This window comes from Ammospiza nelsoni, unplaced genomic scaffold (assembly GCF_027579445.1).
Source record: "Ammospiza nelsoni isolate bAmmNel1 unplaced genomic scaffold, bAmmNel1.pri scaffold_54, whole genome shotgun sequence".
NCBI lineage: Eukaryota > Metazoa > Chordata > Aves > Passeriformes > Passerellidae > Ammospiza > Ammospiza nelsoni.
Window position 1 is genome coordinate 1,786,436 of NW_026683192.1, and position 26,653 is coordinate 1,813,088.

The 26,653-nt window shown below is 56.0% G+C and overlaps 1 protein-coding gene and 1 long non-coding RNA gene across 2 annotated transcripts; one reads left to right on the top strand and one right to left on the bottom strand.

Moving 5' to 3' along the window:
* Positions 1-16,283: 16,283 nt before the first annotated feature.
* On the top strand, positions 16,284-18,259 carry LOC132087198 (uncharacterized). The gene is made up of 2 exons (XR_009420488.1): positions 16,284-16,427; positions 17,518-18,259. It is a non-coding gene; the product is annotated as an uncharacterized LOC132087198 (long non-coding RNA).
* Positions 18,260-23,446: 5,187 nt separating this feature from the next.
* Positions 23,447-24,379, bottom strand: LOC132087189 (olfactory receptor 14J1-like). The gene has a single exon (XM_059493218.1). It carries the CDS (start codon positions 24,377-24,379, stop codon positions 23,447-23,449), a length of 933 nt encoding a protein of 310 aa, XP_059349201.1.
* Between the last annotated feature and the right edge of the window lie 2,274 nt (positions 24,380-26,653).

Below are 26,653 nucleotides of genomic sequence, written 5' to 3' on the forward strand. Positions count from 1 at the left end.
TTCAGCACTCTGGATATGCCAGAGGAGGCCGATACATTCTGGAAGGCATGTCAGGAAGAGCGCGGCCTTGCCACCAGCCCCAACAGGTGCTCCATGCCACTCCTCCTGTCCCTGCCACGTGGCCTGCCAAGGAGCCAGTGCTGCCAGTGTGACCTGGGCTTTGCTCTGCACACAGGTTTGCAGTGCGCACCTTGAAGTCCCTGCTCTGCCTTCTCCGCTGCGAGGATGTGGTGGTGGCAATGGAGCGCAGGTGTGCCTGGAACACGCTGCTCTCTCTTGACACTCACCACTTTGCCGTGGCTCTGCTGGCCAGGTGAGACCCCCTTCTCCCCACTGCCTCTGACATTTGTGCTCTCTGACCAGGTGTCCCACAAAGTCCCCGTGGTCATGGGCCAGAGGGCCTTGTCACTGAGGGACGACCAAGCACACTGGAAAAGGCTGGGAGAGGAGGGTGCCCATGAGCAACCAACTCCCAAATGGCCCAGGTCCCCTTGCAGGAAAGGTGGTGGGGAAAGATGAGAATTCTGTGAGTCAGTCCTGGGAGAGATTTGCCTCACTGGCTCAGGGTCTTGTTTCCTTTTTCCTCTTGTCAGAATCATTTACCATTCAGCAATACACTTTTTTACCAGGATTGCATTGTACCTGATCGCCATGCTCAGAGAAGAGATGCCATACTGGGATTTCCCTGGCCTGGCATTCTTTTTGGAGCCTCAAGGCCAGCACTGCCTGGCTGAGCTGCCTCCCAGCTCTCTGCCCTCTCACAGCCACAGCTGCCAGGACAGTGCCCGTGCCCTGTGCTGCTGCCTGGGCCCGGCCCTGTGCGCTGCTGGGCTCCTGCCAGCCGGCTCCCCTGTCACTGCCCTGTGCCTTTCAGGTCCTCGAGTGCCTGGACTTGAGCGAATGCAGTGACAGCGTTCTGGAGATCCTGGCACAGAACCTGCAGAGCGAGCACATGGCCAGGCGTTACTTGGCACTCCGAGGCCTCGTAGTGCTGGGCAAGAATCCCTTGATGGTGAGAAGGGGGCAGTGGCTGAAGCCGTGCAGGCAGCGTGGGGCTGGGCAACGCAGTCGCTTGGCCTTGCCTGGGCTTCAGCCACTGGGGCAGCTGCTCCCAGCTCTCCTGCCTCCCGCTTCAGCTGCCCCAGTGCTTCGGGACAGGCCTGTGGCCTCTGGGCCCTGTGGAAGCAGGGTGGCCTTTCACAAACTTGTGTTTCACACAGGCCGAAAAAATGCAGACCCTGACTGAAAGTCTTGTGGAACTCCTGCAGGAAAATGATAGCGACATGATCAGGAGGACCATTCTTCTACTGAGATATTTGCTGCTGGATAATGGTGCCCCAATACCCACCCCCGTGGCCCTGCAGCTGGCTGAGGCGCTCCTGCCACTCTTTGACCATGTAAGGCTCTGTGCCCACAGCCACGGCCACTGGCTGCTGCCCGGACACTTGGTGCCCTGTGGAGATGCAGGCCTGTGCCCTGGGGGCCTGAAGCAGTTGATGCTGAGCTCTTTTGCCCTTCCTTTCATATAGGATGATAGCCAGGTGCAGCTGAGCTCCATGTGTCATGAGCTCCATCTTTCAAGAGATGACGGATTCATTAACCAAAGATGGAAGAAAGGCCCTGAAATCCCTTGGGCGCCAGAGCCTGGTCCCACTCTACTTCCACTGCCATGATGAAAATCAGATTGTTGCTCAGGTGAGGACCTGTGGCCAGCTGCTGTACCCCTGGGAAGGGGCTGGGCTGCCTCCTGCCCTGGCACCTTGCGGGCTGCAGCCTGCTCCAGGCTGTGCCACTGGGATGCTCCTGTGCCATGGACTGTGGGGCCATCTGTGCCTCTCTGCTCTGCTCTCCAGGCCTCCTGTGTAGTACTGCATTGTGCAGCCAGATTCCTGAAGAGAAGGAATCTCGAACAAATGCCAGAGGTGGATCAGACATGGAGGTTCGGCGAAAGCCTGGTAAGAGCAGCCAAGAATCCTCAGCCTGGAGAAGGCCCCTGAGCGCGGTGCTCACTCTGGGGGCTGGGCAGCTGTGGCCATGCCCGCTGCTGCAGCCAGAGAGTGCGCGGGCTCTTCTCCCAGCTCCCGTGGGCCCGAGCCGGGTGCCCATAAAGCCCCAGCCCGGCGGGGCTGCGGGGTGGCACCGCGGCTCCCCAGCAGCAGCCGGCCCTCTGCCCCTGCCCTCGGGTGCCCTTGGCCAGCGGCTGCTGGCCTCGCCTCAGGGCTGTGCGGGCAGGGGAGGCCGGGGCTGGGCGCAGGCAGCACCTGGCCCAGGGGCTGAGCCCGCGTCAACCCTTCCCTCCTGCCACTCTCTGCAGCTGGCAGAGGACAGGAGCCGAACGGCTGAGCACCTGCGCCGGGTCCTGCCCTACCTGAAGAGCCCACAGGAGCCCCTGCGAGTGGCGGCCATCAGTTTCGCGGGTGAGCCACGAGCCCGGGCTCCCTCCCCGGCCCGGCCGGCGCAGCTCGGCCCCAGTCCCGCCTGCTGCCCTGGCAGCGCCAGCCGGATGTGGCTGCGTGAAGCCCCGCCTGGCCCGGGCATCGCTGCTGCCACCCTCTGGCAGCCGTGCCCTGGGGCGGCAGTGTGCGGCAAGGGCCGGGCTGAGCCCTGCTGGGCCAGCAGCCTGTGTGGCCACAGCGCCGGCAGCGCCGCTGGCAGGCAGCTGTGCCGCTGGCGCCGTGACAGGCTCTGTGTTCACAGGCATGGCCGCGCGGCACCTGAGGGGGAAGAAGGAAGAGCTCTGGCTCATCTGCAACGGTGAGTGAGGGCAGCGGGCTGGCAGCGGGGGCTGCCGGGGGAGCTGCTGGCCCTGGCCCGGCTGCAGAGGGCTCTGCTCCCTGTGCGGACGAGGGGCGGCGTGGGGAGAGCACACAGAAATTTTAGGGCCACCTGGGCAATTCCTGGCCAGCAGCTTTGGGCTGGTCCCGTTGGTCCCTGCTCGCTCCTGGCCATGGCTAGAGCCGGCTAGGATGGCCCTGGCAGGGGGCTCTCCTCGGCTCCCCGCAGATCCAGGATCTGACCATGGCTCTGTTGCCTTCTCTTTCAGCCCTTGAACACCTGACAGAGGACATCAGCAGTGCCGTATCTGATCTGGCACTTGAAACATTGTATGTCCTCCAGGCACTGCAGAGTGAGCCATATTCCCTCTTCCAGAGGCTGCAAGATCAGCTCCGCAGGGCATGGAGGACACGGCCTCGTCTATCGGGGCTCGGCTGGCTGCGCTGCTGGATCTCTGCTGAGTGCTGATTCCTCTGTCTGCTGATGCCACCTGAGCCAGCGAGAATTTTCCATTTGTGAAAGATTGTTCTTTTCGTTTTTTGCTTTCTCTTTAGTATAAAAATATAGAGTATGTTATAATACACAGACTCCCAGGAGCTTTCTTTTGCTGCCCAGGGTCTGCAGGGCATTGGGGAAGAGGGGGAGAAGGGTGCCATGGCTCAGCAAGCTGCCCAGGCGTACAGTGTTGCAGGGAAAATGGCCAGAAGCCCCTTGGCCTTTGGTGGTTCTGCTGAAGCCTTTGTGCTGGTGACAGAGCGGCTGGGCAGGAGCTGGGGCTGCGGGGATCCCTGTGAGAGCAGTGCCCGGAGATGGCCACAAGCCCTGTGCCAGGCAGAAAGCGCCATCCGTGTCCTCCTGCCCGTGTGCTGCTGGCTGCCTTGCTGAGGGCTCCCAGGTGCCTCTGGATGGGGCTGCTCTGGAGCTGCTGTGGGGCTGCGGCGCTGCTGCCGGGCAGCTTGGCGGGGCTGGGGCAGCCCATGAGGGGCTGGGGCGCTGGCAAGCCCTCAGCAATGGGCTGTCAGAGGCCACAAGCAGCCCCCTGCCAGTCGCCTTGTTCCTACCAGAGTTGACTTGCAAGAGGGACCCTGGGCACTCTGGAACTAACAGCATCAGTGTTGTTGGAAATCCAAATGCAGGGAAATCTCAGACCTTTGGTCTTGTCAGCAAAGCTTAGAATTAAACACAGGATTTGATGGGAGACCTTGGAAAGGGCTTCCAAAGCTAGGTGCTAGAAGAGAGAATGTGGATTTCTAGTTTATTATAGCAGAGACACGGGGAGGAACGTTGAAGTGGAGGAAAGTTTAGAGTTTTAGTGCTGAAGATCTAGAAAAAATCAAAGTAGTTACAATGGTAAACAAGAAGCTTAGGATGCAGTGCTTTGAGTTTGTGTGTCATAATTGGCTAAGGAAGCTTACGCTGTAGCATGAGTCCCTAAGACGAATTATTGAAGGATTGGTGGCAAAACATAAATATTATTGTTGGCAGTGGCTTCTTGGCCAAGAAATCCTTCAAAGCTCTTGTAACTACAAGTCTTGCGGGCCTTGTGAGCCATGCAGTGCAGATGTGAGCCAAACTCACCCTTCCTGTCTATGTAGAAGAGAAGAAAAAGCAATGGCATCATCTAAAAAACTCGGAGGTCTGCTCTCTAGCTCGTTCCAAACTCCCTCAAATCCCCCAAAGTGGCATTTAGCTACAAAGAGATGACAAGGACTCTTAGTGCTGGCTCTTTGACTCCACAGCAGCTGCTTTAGAATCTTTCACTTAACCCTGTGTAGTCATGTGCCAGAAATGGATCATTTGAAGAAACTTTCCAAGTGACTTGCATGGAGGTTTGTTTGAAGGGTATTTGAGGTGAAAGGCTCCCGGCAGAGGTCTGGGCTTTGGCCGAGCTGTGTCCCCTGCTGATTGTGAAGTGTGCCATCAGCTGCAGGGCTTTCTGGGCTAAAAATATCATCCAGTCACTTGGACTTGCTCTTTTAGGCCTCTAAGAGCTGGACCCAATTTCGGGCACATTTGGAGACCTCATCTGTGGGTGGATGGACCACCTAGGATTTTCCCAATTGCTGGGAATGGTTCTCCGGGTCCCTGGTGTAAAACAGGGCTCCCAAGCAACTGCGCATCTGCAAGATGATAAACAATTGTCTCGGTTTGAAGAGAGAGGTGCCTGCTAAGGAAGGCAGAAGCCTTCTCTGAAATGGAAAATGTAAATCTCCTCCCTTCAAATGATTCTCATTTAGTAATTCAAATGCTCTCAGGGAAAGATATGGGGATAGGACTGTGCCCGCAGAGCCGGGCAGCGTTTGCTGATGCTCTGAGCCCTTCCCAAAGATCCTGTGCGGGCTGTCTTAGACACCTGGGGCCAGGCATTCCTTACAAGCTGGGCCACTTTGGCTGGGCTGGGGGCGGCCCCAGGGCAGAAGGCAGTGTGTGCAAGGGCCCTGGGTGGCACGCTGCAGCACAGTCTCGGTGCCATGGAACGGAACCCGGTGACCAAGGGCCCTTTGTGACACGTGGGAAATAGAAGCTTGCCCAGCTGCTGGGAACACACAACGGGGCAGAACGGGACAGAGCAGTGCCGTGAGGAGCCCCCGCACAGCACACTCGGTCCTGTCTGACCAGGAGCCTTTCCAAGGCGTTATTCCTGCAGCTGAGCTCGAGGCCAGACCACAGGACTTGGTGACCTGTGGCCTTCCCAAGGCTTCTCTTCTGCAGGTGCCCTGACAAATCCAGTCATTTTCATGGAGCAGAGACCCCTGAAAGCGCCCAAGGTGGCCTGGTGGGAAGAGGAGGAAGAAAGCCCTGGAGCTGCCCCAGCACATGAAACCAAAGCGGTGGTGCCGTCTGAGCTGCCGCAGGAGGGTAAGTGCCAGAGCTGGGCCACAGGGTTGGTGCCTGCAGCCAACTTGGCGCCATTCCATCTCATCCCATTTTATCCCATCCCATTTTCTCCCATTCCATACCCACGGACAGGATGGAAGAGGGGCCGGGCAGACATCCTGCAGGGGCCGTACTCCATCCCCTGGGGCATCCCGGGGCTCTCCCTGCCTGGGCAGCGCAGGGCTGGGCCGTGTTCTCCGGCCTCTCCCGCAGCCCCTCAGCTCTGGCTGCGCTCGCTCTTTTCCAGATGCAGCCCTGCAGCGCACACAGGAGCAGGACCCCACCCGTGGCCTCTTCCGCAGCACAGCCCAGGTACCTGCAGCCACCCCCACCTGGGATGGGCCTGCTGGCACCGTGCTTGGAGCATTCCCTGCAACATCCCTGGCTTCTTGCTCTTCTCCCACAGCTGGTTTGCAAATTCATCAAGAAAATTCGGGCGGAAGAGACCAGCGCCATGGGTACAGGGCTCAGGGCATATTCGCACATCTTCAAAACCAAGACCAGTGCTGCCCTGCTGGATATGCTCGTAGAGGAGGGCTTCTCCACTCCAAAGCAAGTAAGCAGCCTGTGGCCAGGGTTTCATCCTCCCAGGGAATTGCTTGGTCTCCCAAGCCACGCCTGCTGGTCACGGTAACTCTTTGAGGCCATGGCAGTGTGGTGGGAAGGGAGGAACTTCTGTGGGGAAGCTGGTGACATTCCTCCCTCTGGCAGCTTTCCAAGTCTCCCCGTGCCTTCTCCAGGTTCCTGCCCTGCTCAGGTACATCCACCAGTGGCTCCTGGCCAATCAGTTTACTGAGCACAAGCTGAACAGGACGCTGCTGGATCTCACCGAAGCACAGCCTGCTGACGTAGTCATGACGCTGCTGCGTGTGGCCCCATCCTGTGACAGGTATGGGCCCAAAATGCCCAGAGGGCTCAGGGCTCGCCAGCCCATCAGCCTGTACAGCCTGGCCCAGGTGTGTGACCAGCAGAGAGTTCCAGGGCCTTCTGGCTGCTCCCTTGGCCAGCCCCGGCACGTCAGCCCCCGAGCCTGCTGCCATGCTGCCTTGCTGCCCCTCAGGAGCCTGTCCCCAGTGGCCTGGGCTGCCTGGCTTCTGCTGGCGAGTGGCAGTGGGCACAGGCAGAGCTGGCAGCCAGCTCAGGTCCCCACTGCTGCCCAGGCCACGGTGCTGTGTATGAGACAGAGCTCTAACCCCACAGAGCTGCTTTGACCATGTGGAAGAGCATCATGTGCTCACCCAGGACTGCAGAGCCAGCGCTGCTGATACTCCTGGATGTGCTGGGGAGCTGGCCAGAGCACAGCATGTGCACCTCGGATGGGGACAAAACGGGTGTCTTTGTCCTGGCTGTGAGTTTCTGTAACTGGCCTTTGCTGGCCCCAAGGCTGCCTCTCCAGCAGCTCTCCATCCTCCTTCCCCCACTGCATCTCCCTGCCTTAGGCACCGGGTGGAAACCCGGCCCAGGGGCAGCTTCAGGCCCACCAGGCCCCATGTTCCCCCTGCGTCTGTCTGAGCCTCTCCCTCCCCTGCTCGGGCCCTGCCACACGGACACCTCGGCACTGAGCCCTGTCTCGGGGGGCTTTGTCTTTTGCAGGCAACTGTGGTTATGTGGAAGATCCTCCAGATGCCCTGTGTCCCACATATGGTGACAGTGTATTTGCCCCGCCTCTTTCTGCATCTGCTCTCCCAAGTGTTTTTCAGCACTCTGGATACGCCAGAGGAGGTCGATGCATTCTGGAAGGGATGCCAGGAGGAATACGGCCTTGCCACCAGCCCCAACAGGTGCTCCATCCCACTCCTCCTTTCCCTGCTACGTCCCTGGGCAGGAGCCAGTGTTTCCAGCGTGACCTGGGCTTTGCTGTGCACGCAGGTTTGCAGTGCGGACCCTGAAGTCCCTGCTCTGCCGAATGCAGCATGAGGATGTGGTGGTGGCAATGGAACGCAATTGTGGCTGGGACACGCTGCTGTGCGCTGACACTCACCACTATGCCGTGGCTCTGCTGGCCAGGTGAGACCGCCTTCTCCCCACTGCCTCTGGCATTTGTGCTCTGTGCCCAGGGAGCTCCACACAGTCCCCGAGGTCGTGGCCCAGAAGGCCTTGTCACCGAGGGATGGCCAAGCAGACTGGGAAAGGCTGGGAGAGGAGGGCGCCCACCAGGAGCTGCCTCCCAAATAGCCCAGGGCCCCTTGCAGGATGCTGGGGAAAGACCAGACCTCTGTGTGTCAGTCCTGGCAGAGGTTTGTCCCCCTGGCCCACAGTCTTGGTTCCTTTTCTTCCTGCCAGGGAGATGTGCTGTGTCTCCATCCCCTTGTGTTCCCGGATCGCTCGCTACCTGCTCCGGCTGCTCAGCACACAGGAGCCACGCTGGGAGCTGCCCGCCATGGCGTTCCTTGCAGAGGTGAGCCTGACGGCCAGCGCTGCCTGGCTGAGCTGCCTCCCAGCTCTCTGCCCTCTCGGAGCCGCAGCTGCCTGGCACGGTGCCCGCGCCCTGTGCTGCTGCCTGGGCCCAGCCCCGTGCGGCTCCGGGCTCCTGCCGGCCGGGTCCCTGTCACTGCCCTGTACCTTTCAGGTCCTCGAGTTCCTGGACTTGAGTGAAGGTGGTGCTAACAGGGTCCTGCAAATTTTGTCAAGGCAGCTGCAGAGCGAGTGCAGGGAGAGGCGTCGCCTGGCGCTCAGGGCCCTTCTTGAGCTCATTGAGGAGCCCTCCATGGTGAGAAGGGGGCAGTGGCTGAGGCTGAGCTGGGGAATGCGGTTGCTTGGGCTTGGCTGGGCTTTGTGTTCTGGGGCAGCTGCTCCCACCTCTCCTGCCTCCCAGTTCAGCTGCCCCAGTGCTTCAGGACAGGCCTTTGGCCTCTGGGCCCTGCGGCAGCAGGATGGCATTTCTCAAACTTGTGTTCCGCACAGACCAAAAAAATGTGGAGCCTGACTGAAAGTCTTGTGGACTTCCTGTGGGATGCAGATGGAGAGATCGTTTTCATGACAGTCATGCTACTCAGCTTTATCATCTTGGACAAAGACATGCTGATGCCCGGCCCCATCACACTGCAGCTGCTTGAGGCGCTCCTGCCACTCTTTGACCACGTAAGGCTCACTGCTCCCAGCCACTGCCACTGGCTGCTGCCCGGACACTTTGTGCCCTGTGGATTTGCAGGCCTGCACCAAGCTGAGCCCCATGCAGCCACAATGCTGAGGTCTTTTTTTCTTCCTTCCATACAGAACAATTGGCAGGTGCAGCTGCTCTCCATACTGCTCTTCCGAACACTGGTGACTCTTCCAGAAGGGGAAAAGGAAAAAAAGGCCCTGAAGACATCCCTGCACCAGAGCCTGCTGCCCCTCTTCTTTCACTGCCACGATGAGGAGCGGCTTGTGGCACAGGTGAGGTCTCGTGGGCTGCTGCTGTCCCCCTGGCAGGGGGCTCGTCTGCCTCCTGCCCTGGCACCTGCCAGGCTGCAGCCTCCTCCAGGCCTTGGCACAGGGACGCGGGCCTTGCACCCTGGGCTGTGGGGCCATCTCTCCCTCTCTGCGTTTCTGCTCTTCTCCAGGCTTCTCAGGAAACTCTGCTTTGTGTGGCCGAGTTCCTGAAGAGGAGGAATCTTGAAAGACTGGTGAAGAGGCAGAATCTGTGGAAGTTCAGCGAGTGCCTGGTAAGGACAGCCTGCAAGCCCCAGCCTCAGCCTGGAGAAGCCCCCTGAGCGCGGTGCTCAGTGTGTGGGGCTGGCAGCTGTGCCCCTGCCCGGTGCTGCACCCAGAAGCCGTGAAGGCTCTGCCCCAGGCTCCCTTGGGCCCGAACTGGGGCACGATGGAGCCCCGGCTTGGCGGGGCTGCGGGGCTGCGGGCCGGCACCGCGGCTCCCCGGGCAGCAGCCGGCCCTCTGCCTCTCCCCTCGGAAGCCCTTGGCCAGCGGCTGCTGGCCGCGCCTCAGGGCTGTGCGGGCAGGGGAGGCCGGGGCTGGGCGCAGGCAGCACCTGGCCCAGGGGCTGAGCCCGCACCAACCCTTCCCTCCTGCCGCTCTCTGCAGCTGGCAGAGGACAGGAGCCGAGCGGCCGAGCACCTTCGCCGGGTCCTGCCCTACCTGAAGAGCCCACAGGAGCCCCTGCGAGCGGCGGCCATAAGTTTCGCGGGTGAGCCACGAGCCCGGGCTCCCTCCCCGGCCCAGCCGTCGCAGCTCGGCCCCAGCCCCACCTGCTGCCTGGGCAGCGCCAGCCGGACCCGGCGCCGTGGAGCCCCGCCTGGCCCGGGCATTGCTGCTGCCGCCCTCTGGCAGCCGTGCCCTGGGGCGGCAGCGTGCGGCAAGGGCCGGGCTGAGCCCTGCCAGGCCAGCAGCCCGTGTGGCCACAGTGCCGGCAGCGCCGCTGGCAGGCAGCTGTGCCGCTGGCGCCGTGACAGGCTCTGTATTCACAGGCATGGCCGCGCAGCACCTGAGGGGGAAGAAGGAAGAGCTCTGGCTCATCTGCAACGGTGAGTGAGGGCAGCGGGCTGGCAGCGGGGGCTGCCGGGGGAGCTGCAAGCCCTGCCCCGGCTGCAGAGGGCTCTGCTCCCTGTGCGGACGAGGGGCGGCGTGGGGAGAGCACACAGAAATTTTAGGGCCACCTGGGGAATTTATGGCCAGCAGCTTCAGGCTGTTACCGTTGGTCCCTGCTCCCTCTTGGCCATGGCTAGAACCGGCTGGGATGGCCCTGGCAGGGGGCTCTCCTCGGCTCCCTGCAGATCTGGGATCTGACCTTGCCTCTGTTCCTTTCTCTTTCAGCCCTTGAACACCTGACAGAGGACATCAGCAGCGCCGTGTCAGATCTGGCACTTGAAACATTGTATGTCCTCCAGGCACTGCAGAGTGAGCCATATTCCCTCTTCCAGAGGCTGCAAGATCAGCTCCGCAGGGCATGGAGGACACGGCCTCGTCTGTCGGGGCTCGGCTGGCTGCGCTGCTGGAGCTCTGCTGAGTGCTGATCCCAGAGGCTCTGTCTGCTGAGGCCACCTGAGCCAGCGGGAATTTTCCATTTCTGAAAGATTGTTCTGTTTCTTTTTTTCTATTTGTTTTTTCTTTAGTGTATAAATGTAGAGTATGTTATAATACACAGACTCCCAGGAGCTTTCTTTTGCTGCCCAGGGTCTGCAGGGCATTGGGGAAGAGGGGGAGAAGGGTGCCATGGCTCAGCAAGCTGCCCAGGCGTACAGTGTTGCAGGGAAAATGGCCAGAAGCCCCTTGGCCTTTGGTGGTTCTGCTGAAGCCTTTGTGCTGGTGACAGAGCGGCTGGGCAGGAGCTGGGGCTGCGGGGATCCCTGTGAGAGCAGTGCCCGGAGATGGCCACAAGCCCTGTGCCAGGCAGAAAGCGTATCCGTGTCCTCCTGCCCGTGTGCTGCTGGCTGCCTTGCTGAGGGCTCCCAGGTGCCTCTGGATGGGGCTGCTCTGGAGCTGCTGTGGGGCTGCGGCGCTGCTGCCGGGCAGCTTGGCGGGGCTGGGGCAGCCCATGAGGGGCTGGGGCGCTGGCAAGCCCTCAGCAATGGGCTGTCAGAGGCCACAAGCAGCCCCCTGCCAGTCGCCTTGTTCCTACCAGAGTTGACTTGCAAGAGGGACCCTGGGCACTCTGGAACTAACAGCATCAGTGTTGTTGGAAATCCAAATGCAGGGAAATCTCAGACCTTTGGTCTTGTCAGCAAAGCTTAGAATTAAACACAGGATTTGATGGGAGACCTTGGAAAGGGCTTCCAAAGCTAGGTGCTAGAAGCGAGAATGTGGATTTCTAGTTTATTATGGCAGAGACACGGGGAGGAACGTTGAAGTGAAGGAAAGTTTAGAGTTTTAGTGCTGAAGATCTAGAAAAAATCAAAGTAGTTACAATGGTAAACAAGAAGCTTAGGATGCAGTGCTTTGAGTTTGTGTGTCATAATTGGCTAAGGAAGCTTACGCTGTAGCATGAGTCCCTAAGACGAATTATTGAAGGATTGGTGGCAAAACATAAATATTATTGTTGGCAGTGGCTTCTTGGCCAAGAAATCCTTCAAAGCTCTTGTAACTACAAGTCTTGCGGGCCTTGTGAGCCATGCAGTGCAGATGTGAGCCAAACTCACCCTTCCTGTCTATGTAGAAGAGAAGAAAAAGCAATGGCATCATCTAAAAATCTCGGAGGTCTGCTCTCTAGCTCGTTCCAAACTCCCTCAAATCCCCCAAAGTGGCATTTAGCTACAAAGAGATGACAAGGACTCTTAGTGCTGGCTCTTTGACTCCACAGCAGCTGCTTTAGAATCTTTCACTTAACCCTGTGTAGTCATGTGCCAGAAATGGATCATTTGAAGAAACTTTCCAAGTGACTTGCATGGAGGTTTGTTTGAAGGGTATTTGAGGAGAAAGGCTCCCGGCAGAGGTCTGGGCTTTGGCCTAGCTGTGTCCCCTGCTGATTGTGAAGTGTGCCATCAGCTGCAGGGCTTTCTGGGCTAAAAATATCATCCAGTCACTTGGACTTGCTCTTTTAGGCCTCTAAGAGCTGGACCCAATTTCGGGCACATTTGGAGACCTCATCTGTGGGTGGATGGACCACCTAGGATTTTCCCAATTGCTGGGAATGGTTCTCCGGGTCCCTGGTGTAAAACAGGGCTCCCCAGCAACTGCGCATCTGCAAGATGATAAACAATTGTCTCGGTTTGAAGAGAGAGGTGCCTGCTAAGGAAGGCAGAAGCCTTCTCTGAAATGGAAAATGTAAATCTCCTCCCTTCAAATGATTCTCATTTAGTAATTCAAATGCTCTCAGGGAAAGATATGGGGATAGGACTGTGCCCGCAGAGCCGGGCAGCGTTTGCTGGTGGTCTGAGCCCTTCCCAAAGATCCTGTGTGGGCTGTCTTAGACACCTGGGTCCAGGCATTCCCTCCAAGCTGGGCCACTTTGGCTGGGCTGGGGGCGGCCCCAGGACAGAAGGCAGTGTGTGCAAGGGCCCTGGGTGGCACGCTGCAGCACGGTCTCGGTGCCATGGAACGGAACCCGGTGACCAAGGGCCCTTTGTGACACGTGGGAAATAGAAGCTTGCCCAGCTGCTGGGAACACACAACGGGGCAGAACGGGACAGAGCAGTGCCGTGAGGAGCCACCGCACAGCACACTCGGTCCTGTCTGACCAGGAGCCTTTCCAAGGCATTATTCCTGCAGCTGAGCTCGAGGCCAGACCACAGGACTTGGTGACCTGTGGCCTTCCCAAGGCTTCTCTTCTGCAGGTGCCCTGACAAATCCAGTCATTTTCATGGAGCAGAGACCCCTGAAAGCGCTCAAGGTGGCCTGGGGGGAAGAGGAGGAAGAAAGCCCTGGAACTGCCCCAGCACATGAAACCAAAGTGGTGGTGCCGTCTGAGCTGCCGCAGGAGGGTGAGTGGCAGAGCTGGGCCACAGGGTTGGTGCCTGCAGCCAACTTGGCGCCATTCCATCTCATCCCATTTTATCCCATCCCATTTTCTCCCATCCCATACCCACGGACAGGACGGAAGAGGGGCCGGGCAGACACCCCGCAGGGGCCGTGCTCCATCCCCTGGGGCATCCCGGGGCTCTCCCTGCCTGGGCAGCGCAGGGCTGGGCCGTGTTCTCCGGCCTCTCCCGCAGCCCCTCAGCTCTGGCTGCGCTCGCTTTTTGCCAGGTGCAGCCCTGCAGTGCACACAGGTGCAGGACCCCGCCCGTGGCCTCTTCCGCAGCACAGCCCAGGTACCTGCAGCCATCCACACCTGGGCTGGGCCTGCTGGCACCGCGCTTGGAGCATTCCCTGCAACATCCCTGGCTTCTTGCTCTTCTCCCACAGCTGGTTTGCAAATTCATCAAGAAAATTCAGGCGGAAGAGACCAGCACCATGGGCACTGGGCTCACAACATAATCCCACATCTTCCAAACCAAGACCACTGCTTGTGGTGTCACTGGGCCTCAAGAAAACAAAGATCTGTTTTGATAATATGGAGGCTTATGGAACCAAGGGACAATTGTGGTGCTGCAGGTCACCAAGGAGGTCTGATTGGCTTGACCTGACTGGTCCAGCTGACCTTTCATGTTGAGGGTTCCTTCTCGTCTGCCCCTTAAACTCTGGAGTTCTGTGCTTTCCTTCCTGTGGGAAAGAACTCTCCATTTCCTCCAGGTGTTCATGGCCAAAATTAGGATTTTACCTCCATATTTGATTAAATCCAAAGATTCTTTCTATATAAAACCTGCCAGAACAGACTCCTCTGGATGGCCTTGGCATCTTGGGGGCCACCTCTCATCTGCCTTCAAAACACTGGAGGGATGTGCTTTTCTTTCCATTGAAAAAAACATCTTTCAATCCAGGCGTCTCTGGCCAAAATTGGGAATCTGCCTCCAAAATTCCTTATATCCAAGGATAGCTCCCAGACAAAAGCTGCCAGGACTGTCTAGGTTCCCTTGGCTTCCTGAGGGCCATCTCCCACCTGTCTATGAAATACTTGGGCTCTGTACTTTCCTTCCTATGGAAAAGAACTGTCCTTCTTGTCCAGGTGCTCATGGAAAAAAAAATGGTATTTGGCGTCCCAAACTCTGTCTATCCAAGGATTGCTCCCAGACAAAAGCTCTGAAAACAAACAGGTCTGGCTGGCCTTGGCCTCATTGAGGCTGCCGCTGATCGGCCTTCAAAACTCTGGGGCTCTGTGGTTTCCTTCCTGTAGAAAAGAACTGTCTTTCTTGTCCAGGCACCCTGGCCTCAAGCACACGAGCACTGTACAGGGCCAGAGGAGCTCTGTGCTCAGTGGGGTGGGGACTGAGGACAGCAGAGGAGAGCCCTGGGAAGAATTGAAGGGAGGTTTTAGAGATGGTGGATCTTTTAAATATAATAGTAAACAGGGAGAAAAATGGAAAAACTTAATGTAAATTGCCACTGAGGAGATCAGGACTGGACAAAAGGACAAAGGAATTTCCCTGGCAGGGCAGGGCTGTGGTGCAGCACGTCCCCAGCAGGAGCCTGGAGCAGCCCAAGGCTCTGTGTGGGCAGGCAGAGGCAGGCAGGAGGCAGAGCTGTCAGCAAAGGAAGGGCCCAGCCAGGTGGGGCAGCCAGGGGATGCCGACAGCCTGCAGGGACAGAGGCGCAGGGCAGGAACACCGTGGGACAGCCTGGGCTGCACAGGGCACAGGGATGGGCAGCAGCTGCAAGACAGCCCTGCCAGAGCCAACTTGGGCAGCACTTTGGCCATGGCTGCTGGGCCTGGGCCTGGGGCAGGAGCAGGAGACAAGTGACCCTTGCAGGGCTGGGGCCTCGTTGCCTCCTTGTCCCTGCTCAGCAGCCTGGCAGGGGCCGCCCCATGCTCCTGCCCTTGCCATTGCACATCCCCACATGCCAGTGCCCATCCCAGCAAGAGCCCTGAGCAAGGAGGGAGGGACAGGATCTGCCTGGCCAGGGGCTGGGGCTCAGGCCTTGGCCCTTGGCATTCCTCAAACACATCCAGCTTTGCTCAGCACCAGAGACACCTTTGCCTTGTTTGTCCCCAGCTGTCATCACTGCCTCCAGTGTTCTGTTCTAACAGGAACCTGGGAACACTTTCTCAGTCATGTCTCTCAAATGGGACCCATTAAACTTCAAGAAACTTCAGTGCTTAATTTTTACTTTGACTTCTTGAGAAGTTTTTTGAAGACACTCCCAGGGACTGAGTCCAATGTAAACAAGACCAAAACCCTGAGAGGGTCATTAAAGTTTTCCCAGTCCTGTGTTAGAGAAATATTTCAAAGACTTGTAAGAAATACACTTTCATATTTTAATTTTTTTTTTTTTTTTTGGACCAGAGGTGATTGCAACATTCTGTGATTGATATTGACCCAGGGTCTCTCCTCAGCAGCTCTGGCCTGCTCACAGAAGCTGTGCCTGGAGCTCTGACCTTGCTCCACATTGTCCAGCCCCATCCTGTCTCTCCTCACTCCCCTGGGACCTGTGGTGCTTGCAGAGCTGGCTGCACTCAGCCTAAGAGGGGTTTTCACTTTTTGTAGTTTTTGAAGCAATCTGATACTCCTGAGTTTCCCCACTACAAACAGACACACTGCTCAGGTGTGTGCCAGCCCCAGGTGACACCAAAGGCACTGCAGAGCTGCCCTGGGCCAGCTGTGAGGGTGGATCATCAGCCCAAGCTGCACTGGGCCCCTGCAAGGGGCTGTGGCCATGGGCACTGCACTGACCCCACTGCTGGGTTTGGCTGCAACGGCCACTGAGAGAAATGAAACTGTCCTTGGAAACACTGGGGAGGCCTGGGACATACTGGGGAACACTGGGAACGCTGTGGAAGACACTGGGACATACTGCGAGTGACACTGAGGAGGACTGGGAGAACCTGGGTAACACTGGGGACATTGCAGAGAAGACCGGGAGACACTGGGGCATCCTGTGGATGACAATGCGGGGAGGGGAACTGGGTGGGACTGGGAATGAACTCAGGTGTATTGGAATGGACTGGGCTCTACTGGGAGGGAATGAAGGAGCACCAGGGTTGAACTGGGTTCTACTTGGGATGAACTGGGCTGTACTGGGGTTGTACTGCTCTGTACTGTGAATGAACCTGGTGGGACTGTAGGAGTTTGAATGGGCTGTTCCTGCCTCCATCGCATCCCATTTCTCTAGGCTCCCATCCATCACCGCCTGCAGCCAATCAGCGCTGGAGATCAGGGATACGGGGGCGGTGCCTAGAGTGGGAAACTTTCTTTGCCAGCAACTCCCGTCATGCCCTGTGGCTCAACTGAGCCCCATTGGAGCCGGGACCACAACGCCTGCCATGCCCTGCGCTCCACAGAACCCCGGGATCCGCTCCCTTCTTTGTCCCGTAAGTGTCCCCCAGACCCTCCAGGATCCCTCAGTACCCCCCCAGCACCCATTTGGGAGCCCCCCAAAAGCGTCCCCAGACCCCCTGAGTGCTCCCAACCCCACAGATGCCCGGCACAGCCACTTCTGGGAATTCATCTCCTCTCATCCCCTGCGGCCCCAGAGCCCCTCAGAACACAGTCCCGCGCTTAAAACTCCTCCCGTGACCCACACCCTAAAGAGCCCAGTTAGAGCTCCCAGACCTCCTCCCAAGGGCTCCCAAACCATTTACGTTCCCCCCGAGGGCTTTAGGTCGTGGCTCGGACGCAAAAGTATCCCCAAGAGCCTTCCCGGACCCCCAAACATTGTGTTCGAGCTTCTTCCGGGACTACAGTTCCCATCAGGCTCCGCGGCGAATGTCCGGCGCTAGTCCAGCCGGGACTTCGCCTCCCGTCATGCCCCGCGCCTCACCGAGAGCCATTGCAGCTTCGCCTCGAACTCCCGTGATGCTCCACCACCCCGTTAAACCGTAATATACTCTCGCCTACAATTCCTGTCATCCCCCGCGCCTCAGAGAGCCCCGTTCGAGCCCCCCAAGGACCCTGAAGGGCCCCAAATTCCCCTCCCTGACCTCCATGGCCCCCCTGGACCTCCAAGTGCTGCCCTGGACCCCAAACTGTCCCTCAGAATCCCTGAGTGCCCCTCCAAGTGCCCACCTGGCTTCCCCCAAGTGTCCTCGTGACCCTCAAGTTTTCTCTGAATTCCCTCCCCAGACCCAAAACTGCCCCAAATGTGCCCTAGAAATGTCTCCATGAACCCCAAAGTGGCCCCTTTTACCCTGTCTGTGATAATGATAAAAATGATGACAAAAGGATTTAAAATAGGACTAATTAGCATAAAGGAGGAGAAATCAATAGCCACACTGGTCAATGAATTAATGAAGGGAGCTGTGTTACTTAGAACCAATGACCAATAAATTTTTTGCTTGCTAAAAATGCATAGATTCCAAAAAGTAAATATTAAAATTTGGTAATACAAATATAGAATAACAGTATTATAAATAAATTAGGGTAAATAATTATAATTTATTAATTCATTACTTGTTTTTACAGGAAAATGCATAAATTTTTAATTCTTTGGGATGTCATTCCGTAAGAGATGGTCCAAAGATCCCTCATCTGCCTCACAGCCACCATCAAGGACAGAGATTGAAGCCCTCCCCAAGGACTGAGATGAGACCCTTCAAATTCTAACCCGGGGGTGCTGGCCTGACTGGAGCGGGATGCCTGCCATGGGAAGCGGGATGTTTCCCATAGGAACCAGTCCTGAAACAACGGGCCCTGCTCACTCCTGGCACCGGATTGTGCTGTTCAGAACTGGACTGTCTGTACCTGTTCTCAATGGATTTATTCTCCACTGTGCCCTCCATGTGCCATCCTGCCCCCCTCCCGGTGGTAGATTATAAAAGAGCCCTGAGTTAACCAAAGACTTTGAGATTCTCCCCAATGTGACCAGACGGATCTCTTGGCCAGACCACAAGGATTTCATCTCTCTGTTGGTAGCTATTCCCCCCACCCAACCCTCCTTTCTCTCTCTCTCTGTCCTTTATCTCCTTTCTAATCCTTCTGTCGCATCTGCTGTGGGCACTCAATAAAAGGTGCATTTGTTTTGATTGAATGTCCCCTGATGTGTGTCTTTAGGTACTGGAAAATAATGATAAATAAAGTACACATAGTTCATAGTATAAAATGTAGACACCAGCCCAGGGGCAGGGAGTGTGCCTCTGTCTGACCTCTGGCAGGCCAGAGAAAAAATGTTATAGAGAAGAAACAATAAACAACCTTGGAAACCCGAGCCGAAGAATTCAGACTCCTTCTTCAAAATACCAGGCTGGGAAAAAAGGATTTTCAGCGTCATCCCTGACTGCAGGGAACCTGAGATTGGCTATCTGGGCTGTCTGGGTCAACATTAGAGTAAATCTGGAAGTTTTGATCTAGCAGTATTAAGTCATGGTGCTCGGGTCTCATCTTTTTTCTGGGTGCTGTCAAACACTAACCTGGTATCACTCCCTCTAGGTGTTGGAAAAGAAATGAAATTTAGTGAAATGTTTAATTACAGTTTAGTTATGAGTTGTGTGTGAATTGGTTTGTTAAAAGCAGTTTTGTAGCCGTTGAAAGTGTGTGTTGGGTTTTGTGTGTAACCTAGCAGGTAGTCTTAGGAATTTAATAAATATTTAAACTAGTGTAGGAAAGTAAGAATGCTAACCTGTCTGAAGGCAGCATACAATGCTCTTAGAATAAGATAAGCCGAGGATTAATGATCTTGTTTGTGAACTAAGGAATGTATCACAAGGGATCTGTGGCTAGGCAAGGGGAACTGTTTCTTGGAGACCTTGTTATGAATCGCATGTGTAAGAGGGAAGCACCCATACGTGATATTGGGGCTCGGACTTGGGACGCTAGTCCACCGGATCCCCGGGCCCTTAATAAAGCACCCACAAAACTTATCCGAGTTTTGTGTAATTTATCAATCGGGCAACATAGGGACTGATTCTTTTATCCCTCAGGTCATCAGGGACCTGTAATCTCTCATATTCCTTCTCACCTCTTCTTGATTAGGGTCCCAGTCAGGCTCCACTGAAGGCATTTTTTGGTCACCTGGGGGCCCGGGTTGGTTTTCACCCTCCTAAATTTGCATTCCTGCAGTTCTTATTAATTTTCTTGGGAAAATAGGATGTTAAAGATGGAGTTTAATTCTCCCCATGTATAAATATTAGGGCTAAAAATGGATCAATTTGATTTGCTATTCCTACTGGGTCTTCCACTAAATTTCACAATTCTTTCTTAAAGTTTCTAACTTCGGACGCAGTCAAAGGAGCGTTTACAAATCCAATCTCACTGGCCACCCCACCCATGGGAACTTCTCTGAGGGGGAACAATTTTTCCACTTTAGCTGCTTTGGTGTTACAACATCAGCTGTGGAGGCTGGCTGGGTAGCTTCACTCTTGGGCATGAGATTCTGAGATGTTGTTTGGCTTCTCATTTGTGGTGGGGAGGCAGAGCAGGAACTTGCTGGTGAATAAGGGCTGCATGAGATGGCAGAGGTAAGGGGACAGTAGTGAAGGGCAAAGAGAGTAAGGAGAGGGTTGAGGGGAAGATGGTGGAGGTATGACTGGGTTAGGAGGTGGTAAAGGAATGACAGCTGGGAGAGGAGGAGGAATTGGGTCCACAGCAAGAGGAATTGGAGGAAGGATTTAAGGTACTGCAAGGGTAGGAGGGAGGAAAGTGATCAAGGAGGTCCCAGTTTTTGTTAGCCTTCCCAGCCTCTTCTTCTACTTTACTAGCTTGCTTTCCCTGATTTAATTTACAGTCTACTGTATTTTCCTCTTCTGAGTTGTACTTTAGCCAACAGGTGACGTTCTGGATGTGATGGGCCTTTTGCAGGAACTTGGGGAAAAAGGAAGGTGCATCATCTTTGGACAGAGAGCGAGGTAACTCAGGGAAGATTTAAGGATGTTTTTAGGTCATGCAGAAAGAAAATTAGAGAGGTGAAAGCTAAAGGCTTACCCAGGCTACTTCTGTGAAGAATAATAAAAAGATTTCTATAAATAAATTTATGGCAAAAGGAGGTAGAAGGACAATCTGCATTCATTATTTGGGGAGATGGGGTTACCAAATGTGAGGGAAATGCCCTAAGGGTTAGGTACCTAACCCTTCTTTGCCTCATTTTTCAAGAATAAGACAGGTTGTCCTAAGGACAAGTGTTCTCCTGAGCTGGTGGATGTGCACAGGGAGCAGAACAGCCCCCTGTAATCCAGGAGGAAGTAGCTGGGAACCTGCTGAGCCACTCAGATGCTCACAGGTGTCTCTAGGAGCAGATGGGATCCATCTCAGAGGGATCAGGGAGCTGGTGGATGAGCTCCCCAAGCTCTCCATCATTTACCATCAGTCCTGGCTCAACAGGGAGGTCCCAGAGCACTGGAGGTGCCAATGTGAGCCCATGCCCAAGAAGGGCTGGAAGGAGGAGCTGGGGAACTCCTGGCCAGTCAGCCTGACCTGGGTGCCTGGAAAGGTTATGGAACAGATCACCTTGAGTGCCATCACAGGACACCCACAGGATGGCCAGAGCCAGCCAGCGTGGATTTCAATATCAGCACAGATGATCTCCATGAGGGGACTGAGACCAGCATCAGCAAATTTGCAGATGACACCAAGCTGGGTGTGAGTGTGGATCTGCTGGAGGGTAGGAGGGCTCTGCACAGGTCCCTGGACAGGCTGGATCCAGGGCCCAAATCCAACAAGGTGAGGTTGAACAAGTCCAAGTGCTGGGCCCTGCACTTTGGCCACAACAACCCCTGTAGTGCTACAGGCTGGGGACAGAGTGGCTGGAGAGCAGCCAGGCAGAAAGGGACCTGCAGGGACTGATGGACAGCAGGCTGGACAGGAGCCAGCAGTGTGCCCAGGTGGGCAAGAAGGCCAATGGCTCCTGGCCTGGATCAGGAATGGTGTGGCCAGCAGGAGCAGGGCAGTGATTCTTCCCCTGTGCTTGGCACTGGTGATGCCACACCTCGAGTGCCCCCGATTTACGAAGGCCATGGAGGGGCTGGTGGCTGTCCAGAGAAGGGCAATAAGGCTGGTGAGGGTCTGGAACACAAGTCCAGTGAGGAGAAGTTGAAGGAGCTGGAGATGTTTATCCTGGAAAAGAGGAGGCTCAGGGCGACAAGGTCGTGGCCAGGCACAAGTTGGACTTGATGATCTCCAAGGCCTTTTCCAACCTTGCTGATTCAGGGATTCTCTGAAACCACCCTTGGAGCAGTTGCACAATGAGCCCGGGGCCTCCTCTTCACAAGCTCCAGCAGCCCAGGTCCCTCAGCGTCTCCTGCCAGCCCCAAAGCCCATCCTGTCAGTCCTGCAGAGCCTCTGCAGCTCCTGCTCATTGCCCAGAACAGGGAGCCCCAGAGCCAGACACAGCAGCCCAGATGTGCCCCCCTGGCCTGGGGTGCCTCTGGCAAGGGAGCAGCACCAGGCACTGCAGGAGCCTGCAGACAATTCCTGCAGCACTTGTAGGATGATCCTTCTGCCCAAGGGACGTTCCCATGGTGCCAAGTCAGGAACTGCAATGGGGAGTGGGGCCAGAGAGGAAAGGGCAAACAGGGATGGGCTGTGTGCAGGGGAAGGAACAGCGATGGGCGAGAAGAAGAAATCTGTGTCAGGAAAGAAGAAAGAAAGCAAAGGTGAAGCCAAGGAAATGCTCAGGGCAGTTTGGGGCTGGCTGCCAGGCTGCCCTGGCTCTGAGCAACAGCGTCTGCAGTGGCACAGCAAACTCCCAGCTGATGGGAACAAACTTTCTGGCTGACTGTAGAGGTCAGGACAAAGCTGAGTGGTTTCCTTGGTGTCCCCCAGCCCTTGCTGGCCCCAGGGGCTGATGGCATTTGTGCTCCCTCAGGTTCATGTCCCCACACCAACAGCATGCAGGTGCTCCCCCTGCTCTGTGCAATGCAAACAGGGGCTGCTGAGGCAGTGCTGCTATGTCTGTGCCTGCAAGGATGGGGCACCTGTGTGAGCTGGGGGAGAGGCCAGGGCTGCCAAGGAGGGATGTTGTTGGCTGTTATGAACAAAAATTCGGTTAATATTTTTTTGTGAGAAAAAAGTTGCCACTACTGCTGGGCTGCTGCCTGTGTTATGGTAATTACGGGTCATTGTCGTTAATGGTTGTTTTTGTATTAGTAAAAGCCCTTGCTGGGGCGAGTTAATGGCCCTTCTCCTGAGACAGTAACGGGTGGAGACCTTCCTGAACAGTGAGGAAAAGAGACCTGGAGGGGGGGGTTATGCAAAGTGACTCCAGGACCAGCATGCTTTGTGGGACCTCCGACTCCAAACCCACAGAGAAACCCCAAAAACAACGAACCAGATAAGAGTTGAGAGACTGGAGTGATGTCTGGACATGAGGAGCTGAGTGCTGAGCCTGCAGAGATGCAGAACACCTTTGGAGCCTCTCGCCCTGACCACGGGAGTAGCCCCCGGAGATGAGGGCCTGCTAAGACAGGCAGCAAAAGCAGGAAGACCTGTTGAGGACCACCACGCCCTAGAGGCTCCCATGAGGACGGGATCCCCCAGCTCTGCCCTTAGTGCACAGAGCTGTGCATATCCTCCTCCTCTGAGCCGCCCTGGGAGAGAGGACTGACGCTGCAGACTCGTCGAGCCGCCCAATCCTCACCTGATCACTTTTAAGAAAGGCAATAAAAAGGAGAAGAAGTCTCCTGGCCCTGTTTATTTCATTGGCTACTCCGTGAGGACGCTCTGGGACCCTGCCCTGGGCTGTCCAGCGCACTGGGGATGGGTCAGCCCCTGCTCTGCTGCTCCTTCCCATCTGCCCCAGGGCCATTGCAGAGCACCAGCCATGCTGTTTGCCCCCAGCCTGCCCACGGCCAGCCTGGGGCTGCTCACGGGGCTTTTTGTGCTGAGCATTGGCCTGGGCATGTTCTTGAGAGAGCCTGGGCAAGGAGCCTGGAGCCCCCAGGCCCTGGCCTGAGGTGTCAGCGCTGCCCCAGCAGTGCCCATGGCCTGTCCCTGCTGCAGCCCCAGCACTGCCACCCCCAGGGCTGTGCCCGGTCCCGAGAGCACTCAGGCCCTGCAGAAACACCAGGGCCACCAGGGCAGCGGGGCAGGGCCACGGCAGCAGCACTGGCAACACCAAGTGCTGCTGCTGGGCACAGCTGCTGGGCCAGCGCTGATCTGCCCCCAGCTCTGCACACAGACATTGCTGCTGCAGCTCCAGACAAGGCAACAGAAGGGGCATCTGTAGTTAAAACTTTGCTGGGAGAGCCTTTCGTTCATTTACAGTCACTAAAAGCACAGCTACTCCTTGACAAGTCTGGGGCCACAGGACATTTTAAGAGAAAGAAAATGAGAAATGGAATAAAGAAAAGCCTAGATTTAGAGACAATAATAAAAACTAAAACAGAGGGGAAAAAAAACCAAATCAACAGAACTATCCAAGATGACTTTTATTATAGATTATTTGCAGAATCTGGCCAGCCATTTAATGTTTCTGAAACCATCCAGTCATCAGTCTCCACACTGTAGCCTTGAGCTCCTGGTTCCTCAGGCTGTAGATGAGGGGGTTCAAGACTGGAGGAACCACCGAGTACAGAACTGACACCACCAGATCCAGGGATGGGGAGGACATGGAGGGGGGCTTCAGGCAGGCAAAAAAGCCAGTGCTAAGAAACAGGGAGACCACAGCCAGGTGAGGGAGCCAGGTGAAAAAGGCTTTGTGCCGTCCCTGCTCAGAGGGGATCCTCAGCACAGCCCTGAATATCTGCACATAGGAGAAAGCAATGAAAACAAAACAACCTACAGCTACAGAGATAGAGAAAAGAGAAACCTCAATTTCCCTGAGGTAGGATTTGGAGCAGGACAGTTTGAGGATCTGAGGCATTTCACAGAAGAACTGGCCCAGGGCATTGCCATGGCACAGGGGCAGGGAAAATGCATTGGCTGTGTGCATGAGAGCATTGAGAAAGGCACTGGCCCAGGCAGCTGCTGCCATGTGGGCACAAGCTCTGCTGCCCAGGAGGGTCCCGTAGTGCAGGGGTTTGCAGATGGACACGTAGCGGTCGTAGCACATGATGGTCAGGAGGAAATACTGTGCTGAGAGGAAGAACATTATGAAAAAGAGCTGTGCAGCACATCCAGTGTAGGAGATGTCCCTGGTGTTCCAGAGGGAATTGTGCATGGCTTTGGGGACAGTGGTGCAGATGGAGCCCAGGTCGCTGAGGGCCAGGTTGAGCAGGAAGAAGAACATGGGCGTGTGCAGGTGGTTGCCACAGGCTACGGCACTGATGATGAGGCCGTTGCCCAGGAGGGCAGCCAGGGAGATGCCCAGCAAGAGGCAGAAGTGCAGGAGCTGCAGCTGCGGCGTGTCTGCCAATGCCAGCAGGAGGAAGTGCCTGATGGAGCTGCTGTTGGACATTTTTTCACTCTGGCCATGGTGGACTGTTGAAAGAAGACATTGACAAGCGCTTTGAGTCAATCCTATGAGGTTATTTTAGGAATTCCCTCAAAACTACTTTTCTATCTGTGGGGGAATTTCACTAAGCATTTTTTATTTTTGATTTGGTTTATGCTTTTGAGTTCCTTCCTCATCTTCAGCATTGCTCTCAGCCTGAACCCCAGGGAAGCCCAAAAGGCAAAGCAGGGCTCTCTGTGCCCCAGTGCAGTCAGACCTACTGTTCCCACACAGGTGCCTATGCCTATTACATCTCCTCTTATTTCAGGGTGATGAAATTTTAAACATGTTTAAAAACAAAAGTGGAGTTTCTAAAGACTCCAGTTTCAAAGTCAATTTCTCTAAGTCCGTCTCTCTTTCCCAGTGCACCTGAACAGAAAGGGATACCAAGGATGCGTCTGGCTCTCTGCTGTCTGTAACTTTGCCTACTTGGAGCTGTTCCTCTCTATCCAAGCCTTGTCCCTGCCAGTGCTGCCAGAGCCCAGCCAAGCCCTGGGGGCTCAGCTCTGCCCTGCAGACCCCTCCCATCACAGGGCATTTCCCAGGGGCATCTCCGTGGCAGCAGGGCCTTAAGGGCAAGCCAGACAGAGATGCTGCAAGCCAAGCTGCTGCTGCTGCTGTCTGTAGGGAGAGGAGGCTGAGGAGGCACTTTCTGAGGGAGATCTGAGGCACATCTGCTGATGCCCAGGCTGACAGTGCAGGAGTCTCAATGACACAGCCAAAATTGACAGCCCCTTTCCCTTCCCTTTAGGAGAAAGCCGAGAGAAGCCCTGGCCATGCAGCACCATCTCCAGAGCAGGAGGAATCTGCCCTGATGGGGGTGGCTCCTTCCACCTCCAACTTCTCCCCTGCAGCGTCCATGGGGAGCTGCCAGGCAGGCTGGGAGCTGCCCCTGGCAGGTGGCACATGCCCTGGGCTGGCCAAGAGCCCTGAGGGCTGCAGGAGCTGCTCTGCAGGACAGCCCTGGGCAGCCCTGGATGCAGCCCCAGCTTAAGCCCCTGCAGCCGTCCCTGGCAGCAGGAGCCGTCCTGCCCTCTCCCTCTGACGGTGCCCAGGGCAGCTCTGCTCTGCATCACATCCTCCTCCTCCTCCTCCTGTGCCACAGAGAAACTGAGAGAGTCCTCCTGACACATCCCCCAGGCTGTGGGGTGTGCTGGCTTCAGGAGATCCCTCCAGGAGCACAGGGGACATTGCCCTGCACCCACACACTCACCATGCAGAGGTCTGTGAAGATGTTTCCCCAGGTGAAGTCTCAGCTCAATGTCTTCCCAATCCTGATTGCCTTCAGCCTGTCTCTGCCTGGCTCCTGTCCCCTCAGTGCCTGCAGGCAGAGCCCTCAGCCCTGCTGGGCTGGGAGAGGACGTGGCCCTGGGAAGAGCTGTTCCTTTAAAGCTCAGCAGCACAGACACAGCACAAGGACCTTAATGAGCCTCTTGGGGATTTGGTGTTGTTACATCAGACTCATTCCCTGAGAGCATCTTCCAGAAACTTCTCAAGAACTCAAAATTAAATTTAGACTCCAAAGTTTCTTGAAGTTTTAATGGGTCCCACTGAGGGACACGACTGGGAAAGTGTCTCCAGGTTCCTGTTAGAGCAGAACACTGGAGGCAGTGATGACAGCTGGGGCAAACAAGGCAAAGGTGTCTCTGGTGCTGAGCAAAGCTGGATGTGTTTGAGGAATGCAAAGGGCCAAGGCCTGAGCCCCAGCCCCTGGCCAGGCAGATCCTGTCCCTCTCTCCTTGCTCAGGGCTCTTGCTGGGATGGGCACTGGCATGTGGGGATGTGCAATGGCAAGGGCAGGAGCATGGGGCGGCCCCTGCCAGGCTGCTGAGCAGGGACAAGGAGGCAATGAGGCCCCAGCCCTGCAAGGGTCACTTGTCTCCTGCTCCCGCCTCAGTGCTTTCCTTTTTATTGAAAAGAATCATCCCTCCTTCCCAGGCACGCATTGTGGGAAAACAGGACTCCCATACTAATAACCAGTATGATTAAGCAGAAGCCATTGATTGTTTATGTTATGCACTTATTTGTACATTCTAACCCTACTGCATAGACTGATCACGCTCTTCTTCATTGGTGTATCTCTCTTGTCCTTGTGTTCTGCACGCACTTCGCAGGATATGTGATTGTTTCCAGTCTAGGTGGTTCACAGCCTTCTTTTATCGAGTTCTTCTGGTCCTGGTATTTTGTTTCTCAGCCTTTTCTTTCTTCATTTAGCACACTTTATGTCTTAGTAATCTT